Source organism: Lontra canadensis, unplaced genomic scaffold (genome assembly GCF_010015895.1).
Source record: "Lontra canadensis isolate GAN:19392208 unplaced genomic scaffold, GSC_riverotter_1.0 scaffold35, whole genome shotgun sequence".
Lineage (NCBI taxonomy): Eukaryota > Metazoa > Chordata > Mammalia > Carnivora > Mustelidae > Lontra > Lontra canadensis.
The window spans coordinates 7,828,151-7,849,284 of NW_022631029.1; the positions used below are offsets into that span (position 1 = coordinate 7,828,151).

At 51.7% G+C, this 21,134-nt stretch overlaps 2 protein-coding genes across 6 annotated transcripts in view; both read right to left on the minus strand.

Annotated features, from left to right (window-relative positions):
- Positions 1 to 4,169: 4,169 nt before the first annotated feature.
- Positions 4,170 to 7,624, minus strand: CUNH3orf62 (chromosome unknown C3orf62 homolog). The gene is made up of 4 exons (XM_032868040.1): positions 7,586 to 7,624; positions 6,781 to 7,195; positions 5,791 to 5,882; positions 4,170 to 4,720 (listed from the first exon to the last, which is right to left on the minus strand). The coding sequence occupies exons 2-4, from the start codon at positions 7,188 to 7,190 to the stop codon at positions 4,455 to 4,457; spliced, it is 768 nt and encodes a 255-aa protein (XP_032723931.1). The 5' UTR covers positions 7,191 to 7,195; positions 7,586 to 7,624; the 3' UTR covers positions 4,170 to 4,454.
- A 445-nt stretch (positions 7,625 to 8,069) lies between these two features.
- The window catches only part of USP4 (ubiquitin specific peptidase 4), a 51,700-nt gene continuing 38,635 nt past the window's right edge, over positions 8,070 to 21,134 (minus strand). For 4 of the 5 annotated variants that reach the window (XM_032868042.1, XM_032868041.1, XM_032868043.1 and 1 more), the window contains 10 exons: positions 20,793 to 20,887; positions 18,319 to 18,510; positions 17,564 to 17,652; positions 14,180 to 14,407; positions 12,960 to 13,030; positions 12,581 to 12,699; positions 12,077 to 12,226; positions 11,025 to 11,128; positions 9,193 to 9,281; positions 8,070 to 8,833 (listed from right to left, as the gene is read on the minus strand). In XM_032868042.1, coding sequence (XP_032723933.1) covers positions 8,672 to 8,833; positions 9,193 to 9,281; positions 11,025 to 11,128; positions 12,077 to 12,226; positions 12,581 to 12,699; positions 12,960 to 13,030; positions 14,180 to 14,407; positions 17,564 to 17,652; positions 18,319 to 18,510; positions 20,793 to 20,887 — 1,299 coding nt within the window. In that variant the 3' untranslated portion in view covers positions 8,070 to 8,671. Of the gene's footprint in view, positions 8,834 to 9,192; positions 9,282 to 11,024; positions 11,129 to 12,076; positions 12,227 to 12,580; positions 12,700 to 12,959; positions 13,031 to 14,179; positions 14,408 to 17,563; positions 17,653 to 18,318; positions 18,511 to 19,147; positions 19,245 to 20,792; positions 20,888 to 21,134 lie in introns of those variants that run through there. The other variant, XM_032868045.1, reaches the window with a different exon arrangement.

The window sequence follows — 21,134 nt, forward strand, 5'->3', positions numbered from 1 at the left end:
GCCATGAAAGCCTTTTCAGTAATTATCTGCAATCAGGTGCAGTGGCCTCTGTCGTCTGTGTGCCTTCTTCACGGGTCACTGCCATATTAAACGTCCTGGGGTCAGCTGGCAGAGATGGCACACTGATACCCAGTGAGCCCCAACCTGGCCATTCAGGAAGAGGGAGATTGGCCTGAATTAGGCCTCTTTTGCAAATCTCTTCCTCAATTTCTTTGACCACTAACAGCTCACAACTCCTCTAGTGGGAGGATGGTGTCGCCGCCCTACCAGCACATTCCTGGGTGCACAGGGGAGGGACACATGCCCCCAGGTTTTCTGTTCCCTTCTGCTGAGTCTCTGATCCCCTTGCGGTTTGCCCTGGGATTAGAAGTGGGGGTCCAAGGAGTCAGAACAGGTGGGCCAGGAGGTAGTTCTCCTAGTCCCCCAGTGAGAGGGAGCAGGAGGCAGGAGGAGGGGAGCCTGGAGACCCAGAGATGAGAAGGCAGGCCCCAGTGCCTGGTTGAGCCGGCTAGAGCCACACAGAAGCAGAGGCTTACTAACCAGAAGTGCCCCCAGAGCTCACCTGGCAAGATTTCAGACTTCAGCCGCAAGTGGCTAGATAGCCATGTCCAGGAATGTGGAGAACGTGGCAATAGGGATGAAGCTGAAGCCAAGGTCAACATTTCCAGCCCGTGGCCATCCCTAAATTCTCCTTTTGAAAGAAGTGTTCCTCGGCTCTCAGGCCTTAGCTGTGGCTCTCTGCTCCTTCCAGACCTTCACTCAACCATTGGCTCATCTCTCCATTTTCCTACCCCTTCTTCCTCAACCGTCCTTGCCTGCCCCCCAGCAGGTCCTAGGAGCTTCTGTGGACCAGCTCCCACCTTACAAAGTCTTACTATTCTGCATATAGAGCTGCTTTCTAGTGGCTTGGGCAGGGACACTGGTGGGATGCAGCCAGGGGACCTGGAGACCTCTTACAGGGCTAGATGGGCCCCACTTCTCACGTGCCTTGTGCTGTGGCTTGAATTTGCAGTTTGTGACTAGCAGGTTCCAAAGCTCCTATTTATTCTTGAGGTTGCCTTGTTTCTATTTTGAGTCTGTTAATCCAAATCACAGTTTGGTGTTTCCACGGAAACAATTCAGTGATTGTTTGGTTTGCCAAGATGAGCTGCGGGGGAGAGAACCAAATGACGTAAAACATTTTTAGTTTCTCAAATATGACTATCATTGTCTCCCCGAGAAGCCTTTGGTCCCAGCCCCCTGAAAACCTGAGGAAGTTGTATTAAAATAAATGTTCTAGACTCCTGTTCCCCTTCTAGCTAAGTCCTTGGAGCCCCACTCCCTGAACACCCCCGCTGTACGTGCGTGAGCACACATCTGCCCAGTATAGCAGATGACAAAGGCAGGAAGGTCTCCTTGGGGCACCTCAGGGAGTCAGGGATATGGAGACAGGAGTCCATGTCGCCAGGGAAATGGCCATATGGCTCCCCATGTTAGTCTGGGACTGGAGAGCCAGAGGCTCAAGGCTCACCTGCTTTAACTGAATAGCTGTGTTTCTACAGTGAGGGAAATCTCCTCATTCAAGGATCCCAGGATGAATTACCCCTCTGGTAAATCTGAATTTTTACATAAAGGCTTAGCTAAAATAACAATATGTCTGCCTGTCCCACCAGGGAGAGCTGGGTCCCTCCCTCATGCTGACCCTTGTTCTCAAAGACCATAGTCTCCTCTACAGTCTCCTCCAATCCTTGCCTTTGTTTTTTTCAGTCGTCTATGGTTAGGGCTAGGCCCCCGTTCCAGCACCCACTCCCCGTGCAAAGACCCTGGGGGAGCAGGAATGGAATGCTGAGCAGCAGCTCCAGGAGACCTAGAGCTTCCAGTCCCTGGACCCCGCATCCTCAAGGTCAAGGTCCTGTGAATCCTCCCATTGCCGGTCTGGCCTCTGCTCCAGCTTCTGGGGACTGTGAAAGTCAGTTCTGGGCAGTCAGCGGGTAGGGATACCTGTGGCTGGTTGGTGGAGATGAGGGCTTTAAGAAGCCGTGCATGTCCACTGCAGATAGATTAGAAAATATGGACAAGGGGGGGGGGAGACAAACCCCCTCGTCCCTCTGTGACAATCTCCTGCACATGCTGTGCTCACACACATCTGTACAAACTGGAGACCAAGTGCACTTTCAAAAAATAAATACGCTTGAAGTTTCGGAATAACTAGATTTACAGGAAGGTTGCAATGGCAGTTTGTATCCACCCTTCACCCAGCTTCCCTTTGTCTTACGTAACTGAAGCACATTTTGTCAAAGCTGAGAAAAATACATGAACTCTGGCCTTTATTTAGACTTTGCTGGTTTTTCCATCATCTTGTTCTGCTCCCGGATGTAATCCCAACTACCACGCAGAGAATCAGTGTGTCTCCTTAGTCTTCACTAGTCTGTGACAGGTTTGGAGTCTTTCCTTGTTCTTCATGACCTTGACAGTCTGGAGCGCTGGCCGGGCGTCCTGCAGGACACCCCCAGCCTGGGTTTGTCGGCCGTTTAGCTTGTGATCAGACCGGGGACATGGGCTTTGGGTAAGAAGTCAACGGAAGTGGAGGCCCCTTCTCCTTGCTCCCTATGGCGGGGGGTGGTGGTGGTGGTGGTGGTGGCATCCACATGACATCACTGGTGGTGTCCCCTTTATCACTTGCTTGGGTGCCATCAGGCTTCTCCATAGAAATTTACGGATTTGGGGAGCCTGGGTGGCGCAGTTGGTTAAGTGTCTGCCTTCAGCTCAGGACCTGGGACTGAGCCCTGCACTGGGCTCCCGCTGCTGCTGCTCCCCCTGCTTGTGCAAGCTCCCTCTCTCTCTTTCTGCCACATAAATACAATCTTTAAGAAAAAAGAAATGTTTTTATTTTTCCCTTTGTTCCTAGGAAGTGAGTCACTGAGTGGAGTCCAGCGTCAAGGGGTGGTGAAGGGATGGGGTGGGATTAGGCAGGCGGATTAAGCGCCACCTTCTCCCCTGGAGACTGTCCACATCAGCACTTACTATTCGAACGCACTGTCATGAACCCTGGCTTTCTCTGGTATCAGGTAGACATCTCTCCGCGCACAGACCACCCTACACCTGAGCAGGGCCTCCCAGGATGCTCTGAGCCTTTCTCCTCATTTGCTCCTGTCCTTCCTGCTAAGGGAGAAGAAACTCCCCACCCCGCGGGGAGTGAGTGCTTACTGAGGGTGCCACCCGCTGTGGGGACTGAGTGTAGGGTGGCTGGGGAGGAGCCTCTGGTTAATCTTGTCCCCCTCTGCCCCAGGCAGGACAGTGGCGGGGGGGCTGTCCCGAGGCCTTTCCCATGACATGGCTACCCTGCTGGGAAGCGGGAGTGCAGTCTCTGCCTGAGAGTGGGAGTCACCAGACCTGGTGACCAGCCTGCCCTGTGCTTAGGTCTGTAGCCTAAAAGAAGGCATGGCAAGGGGGCCCCTTGGCCACGGGGCCTTCCTTCCCAGTTCTTTGGGTCTTACCAATAGCCCCTGTGCCAGCCTCCTCACCCCATGCTGCCCATCTGAGCCCAGAAGGCAGGCACTTCTCTGGGACTCTGTCTCCAGGAGGCATCAAAGCTTGCCTCCCTTCCTGATGATGTCCTTGTCCTTTCTTTCCAGGGGTATGGCTGGAGCCAGCCCCGCTAGGCTTTTGCTGCCAGGCTTTTAGGCCTAGCTCCTTCTTTGTCCCTGCCCCTTCTTGCACCAGTACCTGTGGCTTCCAGGGTCTCCAGGCCCGGAGTGGGACGCGTGAGGCCTCAGGCATGAAGGTGGATGGGCAGGACCTGTGCTTACCTTTTTCTCCCAGTGCCCTGTGTTGGGGGCCCAGGTGTCCGATGTGGGGCATGTGGTGGGGAGGCCTCACGGGCATGTCCTGTCAGGTGGGGATCAGCCCCTCCCACACAACCATGAGGCCCCAGCAGTGGTCTTCAAGCTGGGCAGGGTCAGGGTTGGGGGTGCTGAGGGAAGGTTGGTCTGGACATGAGGAGGTCTGGAGCCCAGGCAGAGAACAGATAGCCCTGCGTGCAAGGCGTGCAAGGGGAGGAGGGCTGGGGGCCATGGTCTGTGTGGGCTGGACTGGCCTGGGCTGGTCCCAGGGAGTACACAAAGCCCACCCTGGTTGTGGTCCCAGTACTTCTTCAGGGGCCCACGGAAAAGAACACTGGGAGACACAGCAGAGGCCACGACCAGCACCTGCCTTGGGTACTGGGTGTATTAAATACCAATCAAAAACACAGTTTAGATGTCAAGAAAAGTGAAAAAAAAATCAACAGTGAGAAACAATTCAAAACAACAGAATAAAAAAATTGGGCTTTCAGCTCAAAAAGGGACACAAGTGCAAGTTAAAGGGTGTGGCATTCTCCGAACCTGCCAGCCACGCGGCAGAGGCCCCCAGGACGCTGACCGCTGCCCGAACAGCAGCCTGCTCCTGGAAAGAACCAAAGCTCCAGGCAGCTGTCCTTACTCAACCTGGTATTTGAAAGAGCTCATCAAATTGTAGTCCTCCTCCAAGTCTAGCACAGTCTCCACGATATTGTGATCGTCAAAAGCCTGCTTGAGGCTGCCGGGGTCGCTCTCTGGGCCCTTCTGAGGGCTCTCGTCCACAAGCAAGGCCCAGGCCTCCTCCCTGAAGGGCGAATCTCCGCAGCGGCCACACACACGGTTCAGCTCGTTTTCAAATTCTAGTTTCCCAGCCAACTCTTCAATAGTTCGGATGCTCGTATGGTCTTAAAAGTAAGAACATTCAGCATTACGATTCCAGTGAGATGTTTCAGGAGACGTTTCAGGCACCAGTGAAAACCCACAACGGGCAGCCTTCTCCAGGGACATCAGGGCAGGCGGGCTGCCAGACTGAGCCCCAGATGCTAAGGTGGTCTTGGTGCCCACCCCTCTGGCTCTGCGTTTATTGAGCCCAACTACCCGCCGGTCCCCCAGGAAGGAGGACTCAGACATGTCTGGGCTTGTCTTGGATCTTAGGGAACTCCCTGACCTGCAGGCATGGCAACACATCCTGTGAGAAAAATTAGCCTTCAGCAGAATCAGACTGCTGCACGGGGCTGGCAAGGAGTTGTGGGGGGTGGTGAGCTGAGGCAGAGGTCTCCGGCTCCCCTCTGCAGCTACCCCAGAGGAGATGCCAGCCACTCGCCCAGTGGCTCGGTAGGTATCTTGCTCCGTGGCCTCAGGGGAGCCTCTCCTCCCACCAGGCCTCCCTTCATTCCCTAGAACCTGGAGGCCCTTCCAGAGCCAACAGGTTCAGGCAATGCCCTTCACGGGGGGCTGTCTGTCCACTGAGCAGTGCGAGTCATTTGAAAAAAAAGAGCATACAAAAAATACACAGTTCCCACACAGAATGTACAGATGTGTAGGAAAAATCCCTCTGGCAGGATCTCCAGCACTGTTAACATTGGCTTTCTCTGGGTGTTGGCATTACAGGGGAGACGTGAGTTTCTAACTTTCCTTCTAATCTTGGGGGACCACCCCCCCACCCCATCTTTGCCTATGTCCTATCTCCAGATCTAAGCTCAACAGCCAAGTCCTGGGGACGACTGTCCCTTATGCCCAGGGATTCACGGTAACCAGACATTTATGAAATGACCTGATTCCTGTGCAACTCCACCGGCTATCAGCTGCACGAGGGCCCTGTGCAGAGAGCCTGCCGTGGGCAAAACAGAGGCACCATGGAGACGGATGAGAACTGAGAGAGTGGTTTTGTTTTTTAAAGACACCTGCCGACTCAGGGGCCTGCGTGAAGGACCTATCCTCCCAAGGAGGGGACAGGTGTGCCCTTTGTACTCACCGATCATATCAAGCAGATCTTTTGTGACCTCTTGGCTAGAATTGCTGAGTGGCATGTTTGAGTCAACCTTCAGATCTTTCTCCAGATCTTTCCTGCAACCCCCAGGTAGGAAAAAAAAGAAGAAAAGGTGGAGGGTTAGAGCCTCTTCAAAGAAAACCTTGTGGGGAACTCAGTGTTCATCTTAAAAACAAAAACATACTGGACTATGCTGTGATTACAGAGACAACTGGAAACTGCTGAGTCAGTGAAGTCGACTAATAATATCCTTGCAACTCACGAGCATCCTGACAGCACACTGGTGACAGCACCTTTGTGTCAGTGCCTTTCTGCCTACAAACGCCCGTATTCACATGTCAGAACGGAACCCACTCAATGGCTTCTTCCTTCTCTGCTTCCAGGGCAGCCAAGATGGCAGGACCCTGAAGTTCCATCCCATATGGTCATCCTTGCTCCAGCTCAAGGTGCCTAGAACCAGGCAGTTTAAGCCTTACCGGGGAGAGGGGCACCTGGCAGGCTTAGTTAGAACAGCATGTGACTCTTGGTCTCAGGGTGGTGAGGGAGCCCCACGTTGTAGACATTATGTAAATAGAGAAACTTTAAAGCTATCGGGGAAAAAAAGATCTAAGGGAGATCTTAACATGAGGTCTAAGACCTCATGAGGTGGGGAGCGGGAGTAGGTTAGGGATGGGGGTGAAGAGTGCAGAAACAAGGATGAAAGCAGGAAGTAGGGACCAGCCACCCATCTGGCCTCTCCCTAGCAGGGACACTGGAATGAAGATTTTCCTTTCTGCAGTATGAAAACCAAAGTGACTTAGAATCAGGTTCTCTAACGTTCACTACCACTGTGGGACCGGCAGAGTGGTCTCTAGGAAGGGTCTGGCAGTCCTACGGTCAGGCAGAAGCCGTGCTGCACTCAACTCAGGAACGTGCACATTTTCAGAAACGAGGGCCCCCTAACTGTAACTTTTTACACTGTCAAGTTGGAATCACCTTAGGCTGTCTTTTCTCCAGTTCTCTCCGTCTCCCGCGGCTCTCCAGAACTGTCTTTCCGGTGCCAAAATGGAGGAATGCATCAATACGTTTTCCTTACTGGTCAGAGGTTTTCTTTTCGGGCATGAAGCCTGTGGCTTTGCATTCACTGGGGCATGGTTGGGCGCAAAGGCTGGGCTCTCGTTCTCAGGAGCGCACGGGACTGGAAGGAAGGGAGCCGCGGAGGAGCAGGCCGCCTGCGGGTGCCTCCTGCAGAGGAGCCGGTGCACGGGGAGGGGGAAGGAGAGCGGCGCGGCGTCCAGCTCCAGCCTCGGCCGGCCCGAGCACTCCTGGGAATGACTGACGCCTTCAAAGGCCCGGTCAATGGCCGCAGTCAGCTCCTTTCTGCATCTTCGCAGTTTTTCAGACATTTCCCCTAAAAGCGACCACGTCTTTATTATGTAACACATTGGAAATGCACATTCGAAGAGCAACACGAGAATAACGTTACAGACGAAGTTCCAAACCACCCCCAAAGGGCGCATCTCCTGGAGCTTGATGCACGCCACCGGCCAGACCGCAGAGGAACCCACACACTCCGGGCGCCCTCCTGCCCAGGTGGCGGGTGTGGCCCGCGGATCTCCCAGAGGAGTCAGCGGTCGGACTGGAGCCCCAGGGACGCCCAGCCCCGCCTTCCCCGGCTCCGGGCCCGCCCGCCCGCTCCAGCCACCCGCCCCAGCCGCCTCTGCATCCCCTCTCCGCCCTCGCCAGCAGCCCGAAGCCCGCAGCCGGCCCTCGGGCGGAAGGTCCGCAGGCGTGTCCTCACCAGCCAGCGCGGCCACACCGCCACCTGGGCCAACGGTCGCCGCGCGAGTCCCGGCCAGTCGCGTGCCTGAGAATGGCGTTCCCTGCTTCCCCCACCCCCGCCAAGGTTAAAGGTCAGACAAGAATGCCCCGACTGACCACCTCTTCTTAAAACCCACTCCGCGCAGCGGAAGCGAGGGCCCCCCCACCCCCACCAGCGAGGGACGCGGCCGGATGCGGGGGGTGGGGGTGGGGGTGGCAAGACCAACCAGAAACCGCTGGTGGGGGGTGGTGATAATTTCATTTCTTACCAAAGTTGGCGAGAAGGGAAAGTTTCCCATTCTCAAGCCAACGTGGAGAGAAACTAGATGGGCCACTGGACCCAGAAGTTTTGTGTACCAACTTCTTTTAAGTTATATCTAATAAAAGTGCCACCCCATCTCCAACCGTCTCAATTCATCAAGGATGGTGAGGGACATAACAGAACTGCTAGGTTCCACACGAGATTGAGGGGCGGGAGACCCCAACACCAAATATCTTCATTTCATTATGGGGAAGAAAGCTGGAAACTCCAAGATGGCTCAAAGGGAAACAGAAATGGGCTTCAGGGACCAATTTTGAGGGAATTATAAACCCATGTCAGTGCACAGCAAGGGAGAAGGGGACAACATCAAGTGAACTGGAGGCTTGGTTTACTGTGGGCAGACTGCTGGGGTGACCAGGAACCAGCACCAGAATGAGAAATCCAGGAACTCAGGGCGGCCTGCAGTGGGTCTTCGTGGCCACCGCACTCAATGATAGTGTTCCTCTCCATTCTTTGGAATTCCTCGGCCTTACTCCACTGTGCACCCCCCTCCCGAACCCCCACTTTCCAGCTCCACAGGTCTTACAGAAATTTCTCACCACCTGTATAAAAAGAAAAATAATTCAGCCTCTTGACCTAACCCTTCTGAGAAAACAGGGTCTTTTTTTTTTTCTTCTGCTCATAAAAGAAGGGGATTTCCTCATCTGGTTTTTAGACGGAACACTAGTAGTCTTCAGAGTGTCAAAGATGTTCTCCTGGGGGATTACACTGGTGCTGAGGGGCAGCAGGGTCTCGGAGGCAGCATCAGTTGGTGTCCATGCTGCAAGCCTCGTCTTCCCCCGTGCCCTGCTGCGAGCTGCCTGGGCTTGTCCCTCCCTCGGAGGATCCAGGAAAACCGACGACTGAAGGCGTCTTATAAAATTCATCATCTCGACGTTGGTAAAATAGCACATAAGCCGCTTTTGTCTAAAACACAAGAGAGGAAAAGTTCATTCACCGGTTGGAATGATCACCCATTCTCCCAGCTTTTCGCTCACTGTTCAAAACAGGGCTTTTTTCTTGGGGCTCTGCCATCTTGCCCTGTGCAACCATGCACAGAGCCAACCAGGAAGGTGACCCTGCCCAGAGAGTGGGGAAGGGCCGGTGCCTGCGACCAAACCCGGAGAGTGAAGTTTCTCATTTATCAAGGGTTCTGGAAGGAATGGCAGTCAACTCTTTTGTCTACCACTCCTAGCTCCCACTGTCACATCAGGATGGCCCAGGAGACCCTTCTCAGCTTTAATCCATCAGGTAAGAGGAGGAATCAAGCACTAGAGCCTACTCACCACTATCTGATCCTCAGAGGCCAGGGACACGTTGCTATCATCAAAATAATACCATTTCCCGTTCAGTTTGTTCTTCGCATATGCAGTGTCTGCCAAGTCAACAAAGAAAATACCTCTAGCAATCACCAGAGAACTCATCTGGCTAGTTTATTAGGCTTGCACTAAACAACAATAAAACTCTAAAAAAAAAAAAAAAAACAAAGGCCCTGAAATTAAAAGTAATTTGCAGGTGACAACTAAAAGATAACTCCTCTTTTTTTTGAAATCTGTTCTTCCTCAAAAAGGGTAAAAATGGTGGGACCCTGGCGGGCTCAGCCAGTTAAGCATCCGACTCTTGATTTCAGCTCAGGTCATGATCTCAGGGTTGTGATTTTGAGCCCTGCACTGGGTTCCATGCTGGGCGTGTAGCCTGCTTAAGATTGTCTCTCCCCATTCCATAATCTCTCTCCTTCCTGCCCTTAAAAAAAAAAAGGCGGGGTGGTGGTAAGAATGGAGCGGTCAGGGACCAAGGCTTTAAGCTGTGATTTTGGGAAACTAATCAAAAGAACAGAGAAATCCAATATCAATCTTCAGGATGGCTATAAGTAATCATCCAGAGCCAAGAGACCCACAAAGGAAGCTGAGAGTTTAAGATTTTAGCAAAAATGGCTCTCAAAAAAACCAGTCAAGTCAAACTTCACTTGGTCCAGCAGATGGCTACTACTGCCTCCTCCTACCTCTGTATCCTCCAGGGTAATCCCGGTGCGGGACACCCTGGGCGTCTGGGTTTGTAGAGCTGGGATGTGGACAAGACGCTTTAAATGTATCTTTCTCTGAAACTGTGAAAAGTCTGTGGCTGGGTAACAATTCCTCACAGTGGGCCTAGCATTCCCCACAGCAAACACTTCCTGTCTTGATTTTATACTATTCCCCAGCAAGATGTGTTTACAACGTAATCCCAGCAGCAATGAGCAGTTCCTGTCCCTTCCAGACTCTACGAAATGACAGACTCTAATGGAGAACTGGTTGCTTGTCTCCACCTGCTGCACTGACTTTGGGCCAGCCCTTCATCCCTCATAGCACTGCCTACCCCAGGGGTGAAGAATGTAGAAGGTGCCCAGGGCCTGTCCCTACAGTCCCTCTCCCTCTGCCCCTCCCCAGGCTGCCTGCTCTCTCTCTTAAATAAATAAATCATTTAAAAAACAAAAACCTACACATTCCAGACATTCTGGAAGATAAGGTAAAGCTGAGAGAGTTTCCTTGCTTTCTGCTTTAGCATAGCTGTGATACTGGCTTCTGCAATGACACAAGTCTGAACATGTCCTGGGCATCTCCCCATGTTATCATTCATTTTCTTTTGCAACGGCTGTGCGCTCTTCCAACACATAGGTGAAGAGCAGTGCCAACTGCTGGGTCACTGATGCAGCTACTAATTTTTCACTACAATAGCTGAATCTTTGTGCATAAAGCTTTTTCCCAATATCAAGTACTTTCCATAGGACAGATTCCCAGAGGTGGGACTATTGGATTCAAGAATATGAAGACCAGGGGCGCCTGGCTCCTCAGTCAGTGGAGCATGAGACCCCTGATCTTGGGGTCATGAGTTCGAGCCCATGTTGGGAGGAGAAAGTACTTAAAACTAAGATCTTAAAAAAAAAAAAAAAAGAATATGAAGAGAAAGAGAGAGAGAATGAAGCAGTACCAGCAGCAGTTCAACAGAGCCTGACACCTTGACGATACAGGCTTGAGGCGCTGTGTAAGGCGCTTAGGGTAGGGCCCGGCACAAAGGAAAGGGCCAGTGAGACTGGCCGAGGGCACGTCAACACGTCAGAGGCAGCAACGCCAGTACTTACAGTGGCCAACCCCCATGGCTCCATAATGATTAGACACAGCAATGAGGTCGTACACATAAGGCCTCGCTGACAGGTCACACACAAACTCCGACATGTTCAGAGCTCTGAGCACAAAACACAAAAATGGCCTTTAATACATTAACTCAGAGAGAGAAGCAGCAGTAACCCAGCAACCCCTTTAATGCACGAGGCTGGAACATGGGAGCCCTCGAAGGCAAACCACGGCAGGAGCAGATGAAGAGGCCGTGGCAGCTGGGGCCCAAGCACTGGCTCGGGCTGAGCACTGGCCCGTGCAGGCTGCAGAGAAGCTGCCAGAGGAGCTCTGGCCCCGCACCCTGCGGTGAGGACTGGCTCTGGGCATGGATAAGAGGGCTACAGCCGCTATGTGGATCCTGGTTGTCAGGATCCAAATTACAGCTGGAGCCACAAAAACTTCAGCTATATGCCAAAACAGGTCCCAGAACACATTTCCCCCCAACATTTTATTTTGAAAAATTTCGAACATACAGAAAAGTTGAACACATTTTTAGACAAACGTCTATACTCTATCCCTCTACCTCCACTCCCACCCCCCAGGAAGCATTTTAAAATCTGCACTTTGTGGACGAACTCTTACTTGGTTGACTTACTTTCCTGGGCTCATCACTCTGCATCCTGGGACCTGGGGACACGAGTAGGCAGCCAGTCTCACTCTCTGCCCCAGGGACCGGACAGGTGGCTCTGCGCCCCTGCTGCTGCCCCCAGTCATCCAGTTTTCTGGAGCAGTAGCCCTGTGTGTCTGCGCCGTCTGGCTGAGCCCAGGCGTCCTGCACCCATGACGGACGGGAGGCCCAGCTCAGTTAAGGGGCTACCCTGAGCCTGGGAAGTGCTCCTGCCGAACAATCTTTACCCCAGGGGTAGGAGGATGGGGAGGGGGAGTCAGCCGAAGTCCAACTGCCTGCAGCCCAGCAACACACATCCTAATGCAGGAGAATCTCTGGTGACAGAACTCTCAGCCGGCAGGTGCCCAGTCTCCTGCCGACTTTTTAATTTTCTGAAGCTCAGGGACCCACCTGACCGGGAATTCCACGACTGTGTCGAGCTTATCCCTCCAGTATCGGTTGTAGGAGAAACGCTTGAGGTGGACCACCAGGATCTTCGGCAAGGACCACAGGTCAAACTTCTTAGTGGCCTGCTGATGCTTCTTACAGGTGGGACAGTACCTGCGGAGGAAAGAGAAACCTCCACTCAGCGGGGAGGCTGCGAGCCAGGGCCCCCAAGCACAGAGGCACAGTCACAATCCCACAACATCCTCTCCTGTGCTCCGCATGGCTGCTTGGAGAGGCGGGGTCAGCTCTAAGCCAGCTTCTGAAATGGGGGTCGGGGGAGATGGCTTTCTCGGTCCGGAAAACAACTAGTACAGAAAGACTGCGATAGAGGGTCAGTCATGTAAAGAAGTGACAAAAAGTGACATATCTCCCCGCCCCCATAAAAGGGTTTTTATATACATAGATGGACCCAGCAGATCTCAGTCCGGGCTGCACGGGTGTCCGCCCGCAGACTGGGGGGCTGCATACCAGGGGTCGTGCTCCCCAAGGGTCTCCATGGTGGTGAACAGCTCGATGCAGTCTCTCAGGGCCACGGCAGTCTTCTTCTTCTTCTGAGGCTGCAGCATGCTCACGTGCTTCTCATAGGCCTGTGGGGGACAAAGTGCTGACTTCCGGCAGGGACATGAGTTCTTCCCAGGTAAAGCCACAGCCTCCCAAGCTCCCATGCCCAGGATATAATGTATTTTCTGGAGCCTCTGAACATATAATGACAAAATCTTTCAGTGCTTTCCATTCTCAGTCTGACGCAGGGTTTGTTAAATTGCTGGGGAACCGGTGAGACTGACCCAAGTGCACAGCGAGGGCAGAACCCGGCTCTCCTCCCGACCAGGAGTCCCCAGCCCCCTACCTCAGACTCCTGCTCATCATAGTAAAGGCTCCGGGTCTCACTGTCCCAATCAATGGCCAACGTGGATCGAGCTGAGGAGGAAGACCCAAATGTCACTCATTACTAACGGCCAGCACTCGGGGAAGGAGTGAAAAGAAAACACTCAGGCTGCGCCACCAACTCCTGCCCCCCACCTCACCAGCCACAGCAAGACGATGCTCTGCCCTGAGCCAGCCCCCAACGTCCTTTGGCAAAGATTCCCTCAGTGCCGCAGTAAGCTCCAGAAGCGCTAACCATATACGATACCAAAGGGGATGAGGTCAAGATGGAAGTGACGGCGACCAGATTTACCCTCCCACCTTAACTCATGAGAAAACCTGACCCAACAGCAGAAGAATGTTTTGAGGTGGGGTACGGGGCAGAGGAAGAGTTCGACTGATCCCCAAGAGAAGGAAAACAAACAAGGTGTTGCCCACAGGGGCCCAGCCTACTGCCTGCAGGCACTGTCCAGGCCGCAGTGTGCAAGAGAGGGGGAAGGAGATAGAATCTGCAATGCACTGACAAGAGGAGGAGGCCTCAAAGAGAGGAGGGAGCTGCCGAGACAGGGAGAGAGAGACCTGAAAAGGCCTTAATAAAGCTGGTAAGAACACACATTTTTTAAGAGATCCAACAAAAAAGAAAGGGAGTGAAAGAAAGCTAATGTCTTTTCCAGTGAAGGAGACACAAAAATGCTTCTGGGCAGGGGTCTTCCCAGACCTCTCATGCTCTCCACACCACGCACATCCTGCGCGGCCTCTTCCGTGTGCTCAGCAGCCCGCGTCACAGGCTCCAGCTAACGAACAGCCCATGAAATCCATGACCATCATCTAGATGGGTCACATGTCCTGAGCAGTCTTACGGAACAGAAGAAACAGGCACGTAGTCTCATGAGCAAGAGGAGTTCGCTGCCACGCAGGAGGCACAAGAAGCGTTATCAACCCAGCGCAGAGGCCCCAAGGGTGGTGGCGGTGGAGGGAAAGGACCAGAGAAACAAGCCTGGCAAGATGGCGGGGGCAGGCACTCGGGCCTCGGGAACAGTCTTTAGGGAGATTTAAGCCAAGGCCCACACAAGCGTCTATTCATGGAGCTCCAGGGAGACGGCGAGAGCCCAGCGCAGAGAGTACTGGGTACAAACAGGATTTTCAGACAGATTCTCAGCCCCCTCACCAAGCCCAGTGTGAAAGGTTACGGAAAGTGCTTACAGTTGAGTTTAAGTAGTTTTCCATCAGTTGCAAGGGAATTTATGTCAGCTGTTCCATAGGAGTTCACGAGGCTGAAGGTAAAAAGCTTTTTTGGGCAGGGCTGGCCTTTGACCTTCTTTTGGGTGGTCTCACCATGGTCACCACCCAGCTCATCCTCCCCACTGCCTTCCGTTTCTGAAAGCTGCTCTTTGCCTTCTTCCTGATGCTCCATTTCTTCTTCGTCTTCTCCTGGCATACAAACAAAAACCAGTGTATATAGTCTGCCACCGCTTCAATGTTAACAATTTTACTTCATACCTAACTCCGGTGCTTCCTCCCACAGTTTGTCCCGTGTATGTGAACCTCCATCTAGCCCCTACAAAGCACCTGAATTCACCCTCACCACGAGGCAATGAGACACGCACAGGGGCCCTGCTAACGTGTGATGAGGGAGCGTGGGCCCACGGAAGCTCATCGAGGCCCCCGAAGGCACAGGGTGAGTCAGCAGGCCCACCTGTCGTAATGGGGGCCCCTCTACATTTGGTACTTTACTGGGCTTCAACCCACATCCCATGACTCTTTCAACTTCATCATTTGACCCACAGAGAGAAAAGGACCAAAGGGTTAAGAAACATAAAAGTCACTTTTAAAAATATTACTATGATCACAAATGCTGAGCAAAAGCCTTCAGTTCCTCTACAAGAAACATGCTGACTGTCCCTTCAACAAGGAGTCGGTGAGTGTCTCTCAAATGTAGATGCCAGGCTGGGTCCCGGTGACACAGCAAACAGCGCCCTACCTTTTTTTTTTTTTTTCTCGTTATTCATTTGAGATTGCTGAGTTTCAAGAATTTTGTTTTATTGATTTTTTCATGTTAATCGACACCCAAAATGGGGACCAAACTCAAGATCCTGAGATCGAGTGTCGCATGCTCTTCCGACTAAGCCAGCCAGGCGTCCCTCGGGAGTTTTAACAGGCATTCTGAAGACATACACTTCCATTTCCCAGTTATTTCCAGAGAACTGGTATGTGTGGCGGCAGTAAAATGATCCATACACATAGCCATAGTACTCTTTGTTGTGGGGAAAAGGGGAAAGTCAGGGTATTGGGTAAGTAATTTGAACAAAGATGGGACAACTCCAAAAGGTGATGTAAAAGTAAGAGAAGAAAATACTTAAAATATCAAGTTTACATACTCGGGAAATAGCAGTAAGACATGGAAACGCTGAGAAAAAGACGTTCTAACATAAGAATCCTCTTTTCTAAAGCCAATCTGCCTTGAGAGTGCTCCTGAGGAACGAAGTCAGGCTCAGGACAATGCAGCAATTTCCTCTCAGGTCACAGGACAGCATAGCCACATATGAGGGTGTGACATGGACCCCCAGGGGCACCGTTCCCAACAGCCAGCTGGCCTACGACAGCAAGCCTGGCCCTCACGGACACTCTTTTTCCCGACCAGATCACTTGGCTCCTGAGACAGCTGCACCACCCCTTTCACTGCCCAGGTGAGCCTGCCCCGCTCCCTACCTGCTCCCCCTCTAAGAGGGACAAGCCAAAGCCTGCTTCCTTCCCGCTCAGTGAACAAACAGAGTCCTGGAACTATAAAAACTGTGTTTCCTGGCTATGCCACTGGCTGCCAGCTACTCAGACAATCTTAGGAAACTAATGCTAGTGCAGGAGTGGGTACCATGGATGAGAAGAACAAGCAGAGTCCACTGAAAGCAGCTACCCCAGATCACTCAGAGAATCAGCAGGAGACAGGCACCATAGGCCTGACAAGGAGCCATGGCAGTAAAGATGCAGAAGTATTTCAGCATTGAACGGAGTTTGAAGTCTATGCACTAAGACTCCATTAAAGGATTCAAAAGCAATATTTGCAGCAATAGCAGTAAGAGACAGAATGTCTACAAAGCAAGGCTAATTGTAACAACAGCAAACACTTCCATGGTGTGATGATTAACTGAGCATCTACTATGTGCCAGGTACTTTGCCCCACATTATCTCATTAAATTGTAACCTCGACTCTGTGAAACAGATGTTATCATCCCATTCTACAGATGGGTGAACCAAGGTTCAGAGGAATGAAGTGACTTGTTGAAGTCCACCCCACACCTTAAGCTAGGAATCACAGTGCTTGAACCGCCTGAGTGCCGAGAACCCACGGGTCACCCCAGGTCTGCTCGGACACCGCCATGGCTACTCTGACGTCTCAGCATGTGGGACCTGAGCAGAAAATACCCTCCTCTTCATCCCTAGTGGGAGAACATGATATTCTGGGCAAGAATAACATAGGACTGGGGCACCTGGGTGGCTCAGTTGGTTAAGCAACTGCCTTCGGCTCAGGTCATGATCCTGGAGTCCCAGGATCGAGCCCACATCAGACTCCCTGCTCGGCGGGTAGTCTGCTTCTCCCTCTGACCTCTCCCCTCTCATGGTCTCTCTCTCTCTCAAATAAATAAATAAAATCTTAAAAAAAAAAAAAAAAGAATAACATAGGACTATACTATACTAAACACTCAACCTAAATTACTTCTCATGTGCAGTATCCCGTGAGGACGGAGCCTTATGGGCATTTTCCAATACCAACTCTCACTTTCCAAGACTGTGCATGTCTTGGAGAAATCTGAGCATTTGGATTTGCAGCTGAAAAGTTATAGCAATAAGTTGGAGGACATTTGTGGTTTTATAGTGATAAACCCACTAAGTCACAGAGGCCCCAAAAAGAAGGGTGACAACCATAATGCAGGTCAGACACAGCTCCCCAGTCAGAGATGAGCTTGTGAGCCTTTAGCCACGGGAGGACAGCGAGGGCTCCGGGTTTCCTGCAAACAGCCTTGCTGGCCACTTTGCACATGGTGGCTTGCTTTGCTCCCACAGGGGGAGCTATCACAAGTCACCAATCACGGGTAGCTTCCTGGGTAGAATGAAGGAAACACTCGAGAAACTGTCTCTGCCCTCTGACTGGCTGGCCAGGACTCCTGTCCTTCACAGTGGCGCTGCTGCACCAGAGTGATGGGTAAGGGCCAACATGATAGCTCTTCCGACAGAAGCCAGGTCATGGAGGCCGTCAAGGGCTGGCTAAGCACCAACTCTGCCAGCCCCAACGGACCAGAATCAATTCCTGACTTGGCCTCGTGACCCTGGGTCAGTCACTCAGTCCTGTCAGGCTAGCTCCACCTGAGGTGAAAGCCAGCCTACATGTCTGAGAGATTCCACGAGGTGCCCAAATTGGACAACAAGCACTGGCAGTGTGGAGCAGGTGCAACGGGGTTCCCAGGCCTCCTCTCCAGCCAGAGCCCCCACCCAGCCTTACAGCCTCCCTCTCCCGTGTGTGCACCTTTGGAAGAAGAGGGAGGTCAGGAGGGATTTGGTCAGTGACAGCCCCATTGCGTGGTGAGTGCTCACCTTCACAGCTGCCCCTGGAGCCATTGCAGGCCCCCGGCTCCAAGGGCGAGCCGCCGGACTCCTCAGGCAAAGGCTGTTTTATATAGCGGCTGGGAAAAAAGGACAAGGAATTATTGTTAAGCCATAACATTTATCTGTTTCTCTCCACTACTCAGCTAAACGTGGTTCACAACTGACATACAGCCATTCACAGAGCCATTCAGGTAACTAAAAGGACTTTAAAATCGGGGGATGGCTCAGTACTTCAAGAAACTGAGACAAACCCAAAAGATGTTTAAGTACCAAGTCACTGGAGACTCTGAATCATCTGTGAATGTCTGTTTCAAGTCTTCTACGAATGTCACGTGGCACCGTCATTAAAAGAAATATTTCTCAGTAACATTAATCGCCAGCTTCAAAATGATAGTGGAGTACTGTGGAAACCATATTCAAACACAAACTGACATCAAAGCAGTAGACAGCCTAAACCCAATGACTGACAAGTGCGACAGACACGATTCCAGGGACCACAGAAGAAGCTGAGGTGCCCAGTGTCACGGCGCTTAAGAGGTGCCAGATGCCCTGTCCCCACGGCACCTGTCCTGGCCCTGCCAGGGCGCAGGCCCAACTACCTTCTCACAGGACTGAGCACCCAGACCAATACAGGCACCCAGTGCGGGGGTGGGGGGTGTGGGGAGTGGTGGTGTGCGGGTCACTACTGTGGCTGGGCCCGTTGCGATTTTAGGCAACAAGCAAAAAGTATTCCTGCAACCCACCTGATCCGTTCACAAACAGCCTGGTACAAAGACTCGAGGGTCAGCTTGTGCTTGGCAACAGAAACCAGCAGTGGTTGCCCGTATAGCACGGCCCCAGACGAGGTGCTCGACGGCCTGGACTTCCTTTCCCTGAAGTAGACTGGAAGCGTGACACACTCAGAGCCATCAGCGGAGGTGCCGCAGACCTCGTACCTACATCAATCACACAAGAAGGCACCTTCAGCAGTGGGCCACTACGAGCAGCAGAGATCTGAGCTGCAGCTACGTGGTGGCCAGGACTGTGGCTGCTGGGACAGACCATACCTCAGTATAAAAGGTGGATAAATCATTTCCAAGACGATTCTAGAAGCTGGTCAGCAATCCTAAGGGTCACTGTCAGCAAAACATGAACCGACACAACCTGGGACTCGGGGCTAACATGATTCTCTTTCCCCAACCATGGCCTCGACTCTGTGGTCCTTCAAATGGAACTCAACACAGATGACAGCCATCATCTGGACCATCACTGCAGACACAGAGGCACTGGGGATGGGGGGGAGGGGGCGGTGCCTGGCCACCAAGCTCATCATCTTTTGTAACCAAGGAGCTCAAGTTTTAAAAAGGTTATTCCTACGTGCCCTGACCTTTAATAAAACCAAATATCATACAAGAATATATACCCAGAATATTAGGCAAAGATTCTTTATTTCAAATAAGGAAGCAAATTTATAAAACTTACTGCCATCTTTGTTCAAAAACATTGAAATTAAAGAATCATATTTTTTAAAAATTAGAGATAACCAAAGAAAATGCTAAATACAAATCAACGATTTTGAAAAATGTGTCTTACTTAGTGAATACATGGGATTGAGGAGATTTATAGATGTTTTATCCTGGAACAGATGTTACCAAAATTGCTGGCAACCGACTGTAGTCTTTCCCTCTTCCTATAGGGGGAGACACAAACTTACTGATTCAATTTTTGAAAACTATAAACACAAACACACACACACAACCCTCCCCAGATGCCTGGCAAACGATCCTAAATGAAGTATGTGCAGGAGGAGTTCTAAGAACAACTCATAAAAATGTCTAAGACGTGCTCTAGGTAAAGGCCGTATGGTCCAGCATTAGGGTCAAGAACCAGGTCTTGGGCGCAAGGCTGGCCCAGATTCCACGTTGACGCTGTCACTTTCTGGCTGCTATAACAGGGCTAATTGCTCCCCTTTGACTCTGCTTACTCGGTGAAGAATGGTATTACCCACCTTAGAGGGCAGTGGGGAGAATTCAGTAACCCAGCAGCACAGTGTTCCATATGCTCAAAAAATATTCGCGGTACTAGCGAATTTTCATGACAATTACGACTTCATCTTTAAAACAATTTGCTTCCTCATGGTTAGCACTTGGGCCTCCACAAATTCTTTCGTTGGTGGTGGTTTGCCAAGCTCCCCACGTGGAAATGCCCCAGTTCCTCTAAGCTCTGGTGTGTGCAAACACTGGTTTCTAGAATTGAGGGGAGACGCTGTTCAGGACTTGGGCTCAGAAATGGACAACCTTAGCCCAATGGCCAGCATGAGCCCTGGTGCCTTCCGTTTGTAAAGTGAGCGAAGATGGCTGTGAGCAGGGAGGCAGTGTGCACAAGTGTGAACAGAACCAGGATCTCGGATGTGGTCAAGAAGTACTCCGTTTAGAGTGATCTAGATGCTGCAGGCCCGAAAACTTAAAGGGAAGGAAAGACCTCCTTTGCGTACTCCATTCCTCAACCAAAACACAAACCAAAACAATCCTAAAAACTTCAAGTTTCCAGTGAGAGGGAATGAGGGAGAAAAAGCATCGGTGTGGTCCACATCTGAGCTTCCCCAAGCAAGTGGCTGTCAGGGAGCTCGGGCAAGCTCATGTTCCACTCCACCCCACCTGGGAGAGGGACACAGACACAGTTACAGGGCCTTGAAGTAAGGGGACTTGGAAGGGGTCCAGGAGGCCTCTGGAGCTGACGGTGTACTATCCCCACCCAGATGAGAAAACTAAGTCTCAGAGCTTACAGAATGTTAGAATGGGAAAAGGCTATTCCTATCAACCCTCCCTGTCGCTCTTGAAACTACCTGTCCGTGGGGCCACTGCCTGTACCACATCCCTTCTCCTCTCAACTTCCCATGGCCCCTTGCACAGCTCTAACTCTTCTTGAGAAAAGCATTTCTGGCAGAAAGTCCATCTGTAGAACCATTAAACAGGTCTTCTTAAAAGGTAGTAACTGTTGACAAAAGGCCAGGTCTGTGCTAAAGAGAATTATCTGGAATGCCTAGCTCTGAAGTGCCAGGAGGTGCTTAGCACTGACGGCTGCCCACAGTTCTCTGAACATCCATCCCTTACGCCAGGGAGTCAGGGGAAATCCACCTGAGCACTGACTACCAGATCTTCTGCTCTGGAGACACCTATAGGGCAAAGCCTCTAGAATGTTTCCTTCAACCCTGCAGCAGAAACCACTGAGTACTCACACAAAAATGTCATCCCGAGGCATGATGTGGTTTAAACCTTCATCCATTTGGAAAATTTTGTGGAACCGGTGATTATATACATCTGTGACCACCATCTAAGAATCAACAGTAACAGAAAGATTACGGGATGGTTAAGAGCCTCTACGTACAACCCAGAAGCAAATGAAAACAATGTGCTGCCAGTGTGGCCTCCAGAGAGACCGCCAGGCCACCAGCCCCAGAGCTCAGGGGCCAAGGCCCAGGGGAGAACAACGTGACTTCCCCCAGCAGAAAACATGCTGGTAACATCTGTCCTGAGGTTTACAATGGGATCTGCCCTCAAGTGGTAGGGATGGTGAGGAA